Genomic DNA, 7,986 nt, shown 5'->3' on the forward strand with positions numbered 1-7,986 from the left:
ACACACCTGCAGCCCCTGGCCGGCCTGGCCTCGGTGTACCTGGCGACCTGCTGCGACCTCATGACAGGCGAGTACCGCGCGGCCGCCGCCCCATTCAGCTTGCGCCTGCTGGAGGCCGCTGAGCGGCTGCTCAGCGTGGCCGAGCCGGCGCTGGCGGGGTTCAGGGCGGGAGAGTGGCCGCGGCTGCTGCCAGAGGTTGGGCAGCTCGATGCCCAGCTGGCGGCGGCGCGGCGCCTGCTGCAGCATGAACTCGAGCGGCGGGAACCGATGCATCACGGGGCCGGCCATGGGGGCGCGCCGCGGCCTGCGGCGACCGCCGCGGGCGGCGGCGGCGGCGGGACGAGAAAGGCCGGGAAGAAGTGCAGAAAGTAGATTGTTCGTTTGCCAATCTTGTCCAAGGCGAGCGATGGGCTGCACTTCTACCTGGAGAGACAGAGAAACAGTCTGTGTGGATGGGCAAGAGGGAAGCCAGCTAGCGGGGGCCAGAGCTGCTGAGTGGCCCCTTCATGGGTGGCCACCCAGGTGATTGGGAGCGGGCCGGTTGCCTCGTGGCACTTCTGACGGTGTGTGCGCGCGCTGCTCAGCCCTCTTGGGCGGGAGGAGCACCCAGCCGGGCCCAACAGCTCTGCGAGCCTGGATGGCGTGATGCATGGAAGTCACTGCGCAGGCTCGGCACTTCAAGGGCAAGTCCCAAAAAATCATCAAGGATGCCAGCGCCGTTGTACTATTAGTTTCAGTGTTTCCCCCCTACTCTCGATACCGTCATGTGCCTTTGGGCTTGTCAAGCTGGGCCTGTGCCAAATCCTCTTGCAACGTTTTTGTTCCTGCTGTGCTTTCCAGGCATCCCTGCTGTGCCTCACACAGGTGCATGATGTGGGGCGGTACAGAGGCGGGGTTCCTTCTGCGGACCCTGAACCGGTCCGCCACGAGCAAAGTGCGGCCATGCATGGCGTGGGGTCTCCGGGCGTGGCCTTTGGCTTGCCCTGCGCCAAAATGGACTGCAAACAGCCCCTGCTGTTCGAAGTGGTAGCAGCGATTACAGGCTAGGCCTGCTTCTGTGCATACGTTGATGGCAGAATTGCATGCTGCAAACAATTGAATGTGTACGGGTACGTAGCTTCAGGCCCGCGGTGTGGTGGTGGAAGGCAGACGCCAGCATTTGTGCGGCCGCGTTGTGTCGTTGCCTGCGGATTAGGGACGCACTGGTGATATTCAAAGCAGGTCAGTGCAGTACATGTTTCCGAAGAGCATCTGCAACCCCGCAAGTGTCCTGCGGACGTGCAGCCTGTTGCTTGGTGATGACGTGTGCACGCAGGGGTACCACCCAGCTCGCACTTGTCTGGGCTCCGAGTTCCTCCGGCCCCGCCACTCTGTAACAACTCAACAATTCAAGCCACAGCACCCACCACAGCATGATTACCAAGCTTGTGTTACAAACTATTATCGCATGACTACAGCTGCCCGTCATGCTTAGCCAAAAGGTGCCCGCCCAATCTGCAGGATTTCAACCTGCAGGAAACCCCTGGGAAAGTTTCCCCTCCCCAAGTGCTGAGTCGCAATCATTTGCATGCTTGTGTGCTGTGGTTGCGCTGACTCCTGATGTTGGTGTGAATTGCTGGGGTGTGCTGCACGCTTTTATCAGTTGCTTTATTCACATTACATGATGTCCCAGATCATCAAGCTGCACGGTCCCTAGGTAAAGGGGATGCCTGTCGTGACTCAGGGTAACGCAGCGTGCAGCTCTCTCGCCCCAAGTGGCCCCACGCCCGCGCTTTGCTTGGGCTTCTACTGGGGGCCTCTGCCTCCTTGGAAGCCTGCCCTTCATGATTGCAGAAGAATTTGCGTTGCTGACTCATGAAATAGCGTTTGTGGATATCTGCCACGCATGTTGGCCGGAATCGCATTACCATTCTGCCATGGAGCCTTGGGCCAAGGGCAAGACTGCGATGGGCACAACGTCCTGCATGCGCAGTTGCTCAAGCGAGCCGTACACTTGTAATCTGCAAAATATAAACACGCGAGCTCACACAAGAAACACATAAAACATGCATGCTGCATGCAGTGCGCATGCGGCAGGTAGTCCAGGCTTCCAACCCTTGATACAGCAACCTAAGAGTGACGCACATGCGTGTAATGACAGAAAAATCTAACGTGATGTCACTGCCACTTCATGCGTGCCAGGCGCGCGCTCGAGCCACAAACACCAAGACAGAAGCACGCTCTCGACGCCGCCCCTGACCCCGGGATATTCCCGCAAGCTGCCGTGCCATCCGCCAGGTCCCACAGCCGGGCCCGGGACCTTGCACACGTGTCGGGCTCATCAAGTCATCGCCCCTGCGCACAACAGTAGCCTGCCGCAGAATCAACTCTGAGCGGCTGCTAACAGGCAGCGGCAGGACCCCCGAGATGTGGGTCCAAGCCGGCAGGTCGGGGCCTAGTTGGCCTATCGATTTGGTGCGTCAGTGACTGTCGGTCGCCGACCCCCTCCTGCAGGGCTGCGGGTAAGCAAGACACCCTCGCGTGCAGCGACGTGTGCGCCTGCACATGTCGCTCACTGCAAGACCAGCAATTCTAGAACCCCTGCCTTGCAGAATCCCGGGTCGCGTCCGACGCGACGCGGCGACCCCAGAACCGCCTGCGATCACGCGCGCGCCGCAAGGCGGGCCATGAGCGGCACCGCCCTGTCTGGCAGCGACAGGGGCGCGTAGGTCCATGGGATGGTGGCCGGGTCGGCCAGCAGCTCCAGGTCGTACCCGCGCACCAGGGCCGCCAGCAGCGCCTGCAGCAGAGCAGGGGGGGGGGCAGTGCCAGTTTCGTGGAGGGGCCGGTCGGCGGATATGTTGGTGGAGGCGGGGTGTGGGGCTCTGTGAATCGCGGACGTGTGATGGCGAGGCACGCGTGGATGTGTGTGTGTGTGCACGCGCGCGCATGCGTGAAAGTGTGTATACACGTGTGTGCAAGCGCGCCAATCAATCCCCAGGAAGCAGAGCTTGGTGCGGCAACAATCCCTGACCCTTGCACCAACCCCTCCGTCGTCGCCACACAATGCTGTCGACCCACCCCCCTTTGCCGCCACACATCAAGCCACAAACTTGTGATTGTCAAAATCAAATCAAACCAGAAACCCCGATTGCCGCCAACTACTCGGCCCATGCGCACCTTGGCCTCCAGCATGTATAGGGTCGTGCCCAGGCAGGTGTGGGGGCCGTAGTGGAATGTCAGCATCGTCGGCTTGCGGCCGCCGACGCCGCCGGCCAGCCAGCGCTCGGGGCGGAAGACCTGGGGTCACACGCCAGGGCAGGGAGGGCGGCGGGGGAGGGCGCGCGGCACAAGACGCGGTGTTGGTGCGTGCAACGAATGTTGCGGCGGCGCCGTAGGCCGGCGCTGCGAAAAGGCTGAGGAGAGGGCGAGCGCAGCTCTTCTAAAATCCGCGCAGCAGGAGCAGCCGCTTCCTGCGCCCGTGGTCGACGCCCGCCATCCCCCAGATCACCCATGACCGTCCAGTCCAAGCTTGCCAATCCCAACTCGGTGCCCAGCTGGCTGGCTGGCTGCCGACTTAGGTGGCTGCCCGTGGCTCCCAGCTTGCACTGGCCCCACGGTCAAACCAGTCAACCGCAGTCGCTTGGCGTGCGGGCTGCGCCAACTCCCCCCCAGCCACACACCTGTGAGAGGTAGTCTTTGTCCAGCACCGCGGGGCGGCCGGCCCGCGGCAGCGGCACTGTTTGGCGGCCGAAGAACTCCGCATCCTCCAGCATGTGCGCGGCCTGCGGTTGGGGAGTGATTTGGGGGGATGGAGGGGGGGTCAAGCCCGGTGCGTGGCGGTGGTGACGCATGGGAGGTGCTTAAACGTGGTAGTTCTCTCATGGGGCAACATGGGAGCTTGCCCAAGGATCCGTATCCACAGTCGTGAGCGATTAGGCACAAGGTGATTGTGGTATGCAGTGCTTATTGGCTGTTCGTGGCGAAGGTGATTAAGGTGGGCTGAATCCTCAGCAGGTGGGTGTATGTCATTGCTGCCGTTTGTGAGCGTATGAATTGCAGCAAAGGGACGGGGCAGTGTGTTGTCACATGCATGTGCGCATACGCACACGCACCGCGCGAGCTAGGGCCCGAGTTAGGGGTTTTGCTTGAAAAACGGGGGGCTGACTGTTCCCTTGGGCCACCGCCTGGGCCGGGCGGCGCACTGCTCAAGCCGCGGCTTGGCGTTGCATATTTGTCTGGCTTCGCTGCAAGTAACAAGAACCACCGCTCACGTGCCAGTGCACAACGATCATGGCTCCCGCAGGGATGGAGCAGCCACCGATCTCGAGGTCCTTCAGGGCCACCCTGGCGGGGTGCGCGGCGCCGATTGTTTTCGGGGCAGGGTTTTGGGGGTAAGTTTTGCTTGGGGCCCAGCGTGGCACGGCGGGGCGGGGCAGCCGCTGGGCCTGCGTCAAGCGGCCGCAGCCGCTGCTGCCTCCTGGGCGCGAGGGGGGGCGGGGGCCGAAGGCGGGAGTTGATGGTGCGGTACTGTATACACACCTGAGGTTGGCTGCGCCCGCGGGCTGGATGTACTGCACCTCCTTGACCACCGCGTCGCAGTACCTGGGGGCCGATCGCGGGACGATGGCGTGCGGATGGAGGGAGGTCGGTCCAGGAAAAGCAGTCGCAGGGGTTCGAAGATGGAGGGACTTGCAGTGCCAGAACGACAGAACGCTGCGTGCCACCTCCTTGACGTCTGCCCCGCAGCGGCGGCGAAAGCAGTCGGCCAATGCACCCACTTCATGGCATCCAGTGCGGCGCGCGTGAGGCCGGGGCCGTGGGTCTGTATGACTTTCTGCTGCTCCTCCCTCAGGCGTTCAACGACCTCAGGCATCTAGTTAATTATGGGCGTTGGGATGATTATTTGCGGGATGGGAGGGCAGAACGGGTACAAGTGGGGCGGGGCTGTTGCGAGGTTGGTGACGAGTCTTGTTGGTACTGGGCCCAAGGGGTTTGCACAAGACCTGGGGAGTCTTCGGCATGATCGAGGCGCCTGAAATGCCCAGTAACGCTGCGCTGCAGGCCCCCTGCAAGGCGGCGAGCGCGCGCAGCTGTGCCAGGCAGCTAACCGGCAGCTGCAACGGCATTCATATGAGCGGCACATGCTGGAGTGGGTGCAGATGCCCGATGCATCACTCGGCTTACTTCGATCACTTTCCCGTGGGAAGGCGCCCGGCCCCACCTGAGTGAGTGCCACCAGCAGTGTGGTGAAGCTGCTGCCGCTGGTGTCCACCCCGGCCATAAGCATGCCTATGCACTGGTAGGTGAGAACGTCCAGATCCTAGAGAATCGGGGGCGACGGGAGTGCAGGATTTGGGGGGTTGTGTGAGGGGATGCACAAACACTCTGGTGTGTGCGTACGATTGGGGTAGTGGCAACGGGTGGGCACGCTTGAGAGCGGATGGGGTGAAGCAGGCATGGGAGCCTTGGCATAAAAAAGGGCTGCAATGGACTGCACATTGAGGACAGGGGTACGCTCTCGCTAACACTGCACACTGGTGCTGCGACACTGCTGAAATTTGCTGATATGGTGGGTGGATCAACGCAGTAACGGGGCGCCCCATCGGAAAGCCTTGCCCCTTGTGAGCAGCGAGGGGTACACCCCTGCACCCCTGCCCGGAGCGGCTCCTCACGTGCAACGCGTCGGCGTCGCCCATAGCAATGCGCGCGTCCATCATGCAGCCCAGCACCGACTTCCTGCGCGCGGCATTCAAGGGGCCGGGGCCGGGCCGTGCCGGCGGAAGTGCAAAGGTCAGATTTGACGACGCGGCGGCGCTGCTCGTGCTCGCTTGCTGCAGGGACAGAGAACGACGGTTGGCTGGTGAGTTGTGCGCCGCATTACTACAAAGTTACCCTCTGCCCGCCAACCGACATGCTCCAGACACACCCGTTGCTTCTCCCGCAACCCAATCACGTCAGTCTTGCACTGCTGCTCAGTGACCCCATCGCGTCCGCCGCGACGCCGGCACTCCCAACAAGTTCGATGCCACTCGAGCCCCCTGAATGCACACTGGCAACAAGACCATGCACGCACGTGCACGCGCACACACACTCACGCAAAAACACTGACGTACACGCACACGCACACACACGCACACAAGCACGCACACGCGCACACACCTGGGCTTTGTGTTGCCGTCACTGCGGATGTGGCCCTCAGCCAGCAGCGCGTCACGCTGCTCCACCAGCGCCGGCTGCAGCATCTCAAACAGCCGCTTCTTGGCGGCCAGCCCCCTCCCAAACACGCTGTTGGGATCCTCCGACAGCTCCTGGTGTATCATGATGTGTTGAAGTTGAATGCGGAGAGAATCAAATGTGGTATACTTCAGTTGGGTGTGTGTGTGTGTGTATGTGTGTGTGTGTGTGTGTGTGTGTGTGTGTGTGTGTGTGTGTATATGTGAGGGACGTAGGGTCACAGAGACTTTTGCCGGAGGGCGTGGGCAAAGGGCTTGGGCGGTGTGGGTGCCAGGTGTAAGGCATGGCGAGTGTCAACCCTGGCCAGCCCCATTGCAAGCCCCTGTCTCGGGCGGAGCTGTCAGGGACGGGGCTGGGGCCGGGAGGGCAGCGGCAGAGGGGGATCACGCGAGGCCCGGGACTTGACAACACATTGATCTGATCGTGCAACCTCCGGGTCCCGCCCGCCGGCTGATGCGCAGCCACTAGGAGCCCCGACCTCGGCCACCCACCAGGGCCTGTGTGCCGCTGAAGAAGTCGTCCATGACGGCCTGCAGCTCCCTCTTGGCGGCAGAGTCAAGGCCAGTCAGGCCGACTGCGGAGGTGCAAGCGTGTGTGCGTGCGTGAGCGCGTGGACGTGGGTGTGTGTTGTTGGGAGGGGTGGAGGCTGGCCTGATTGCAGGCAAGCGGGCGTGCGGGACACGGGGGCGGGGCGGTTGACTGTGCCCGCAGAGGGGGGTGAGCAGGGTGAGCTAGACTGATGGGGGTGGCACGAGCCCTGGGCCAGCAGCGCAGGGCAGCTGGCGGAGCGGCGCGCCGTGGCACTGTGGGCAGGGAGCTTGATCAGTTGGCTGCTGGCAAGGTGGATGGGGCGGGCATGGGGGGAGACCCCAATCGAGTAGCAGAAGGGGCCGCCAGCGAGATTTTGTGCATGCAGTGTGATGGCTGCAATGACGTGCTCACCCAGCAGGCTGTTGGCGAGGTCAACCGTGGTGGTCCTGACCTCTGACCGCAGCTCAAAGGGGCCGCCGGCCGCCAGCGCCGCCAGCGACTCCTCCACGATGCGGCCCATGATGGGCACATACCTTTTTTGGAGGGGGTCGAAGTTTGACCGAGGTTGAACAAAGGGGTTGACCGAGGTTTGACCAAAGGGTTTCGGGGGGGTTTACACGGCGCATTTGTCATATTCCGAGGGGATGCGATGCAGCCCAGGCTTCGCAAGTTGAGGGGATCGGCCGAAGAAGCTAATTGAGAAGTTGTCAGTGCGCACACGGTCATTCGTGGCCGCCAGGCTGTCCGATCAACCCTGCTGCCAGCCTCGACATCAGGCGCCCGGAAATCCTTCACCCCCAACCCGCACGCACCCGTTGAGCGCGTCGTTTGAGAAGGCCGGCTGCATCAGGCGGCGCTGGGTGCGACGGAGGGCCCCGTCCGCCATGGTGGCTGCGGTGCGGGGGTCGGCCATCAGGGCCGTGAACGCCTGGATGGTGAACAGCACAACGAGGGAACCGGTGCAATGAGGCAAGGGGGTACGGTCGAGATGATATTGATTGAAAGCCAACTTGAGGCGTGGCGACGCGGGCAGGGGCAGGTGTGTGTGCATGTTGGGGGCGGAGGCTAGATCACAGTTGTGTCCCTGTCGACGCACGGCGCGGGTGCCGGAGCGGCGCGGCAAGGGGCCCCGGCAGCCATCTGTTGCGTGGCGCCCACCGGTGTGTTGGGGAACGCCACGCTGCGCGGATGAGGGTGGGCGGCGAGGTGGCGTGGGGTGGGGCGGGGTTGACGCTGGAG

General features: G+C 62.9%; 2 protein-coding genes across 2 annotated transcripts in view; one reads left to right on the plus strand and one right to left on the minus strand.

Annotated features, from left to right (window-relative positions):
- MNEG_2624 (hypothetical protein) overlaps positions 1-561 on the plus strand; it is a gene marked incomplete at both ends in the record, with an annotated part of 4,429 nt that extends 3,868 nt beyond the window's left edge. Inside the window, 2 exons of the mRNA XM_014048900.1 lie at positions 13-195; positions 523-561. Of these exons, the coding sequence (XP_013904354.1) occupies positions 13-195; positions 523-561 (222 nt within the window). The remainder of the gene's footprint in view (positions 1-12; positions 196-522) is intronic.
- Positions 562-2,641: 2,080 nt separating this feature from the next.
- On the minus strand, positions 2,642-7,660 carry MNEG_2625 (putative cytochrome P450 12a5; the record flags this gene model as incomplete). The annotated part of the gene is made up of 12 exons (XM_014048901.1): positions 2,642-2,779; positions 3,160-3,279; positions 3,663-3,764; positions 4,254-4,326; positions 4,522-4,584; positions 4,761-4,855; positions 5,204-5,302; positions 5,655-5,718; positions 6,142-6,290; positions 6,708-6,790; positions 7,159-7,280; positions 7,560-7,660. The coding sequence occupies 12 exons, from the start codon at positions 7,658-7,660 to the stop codon at positions 2,642-2,644; spliced, it is 1,209 nt and encodes a 402-aa protein (XP_013904355.1).
- Positions 7,661-7,986: the final 326 nt, after the last annotated feature.

The sequence above is a fragment of the Monoraphidium neglectum genome (genome assembly GCF_000611645.1).
Source record: "Monoraphidium neglectum strain SAG 48.87 unplaced genomic scaffold scaffold00302, whole genome shotgun sequence".
Taxonomy (NCBI): domain Eukaryota; kingdom Viridiplantae; phylum Chlorophyta; class Chlorophyceae; order Sphaeropleales; family Selenastraceae; genus Monoraphidium; species Monoraphidium neglectum.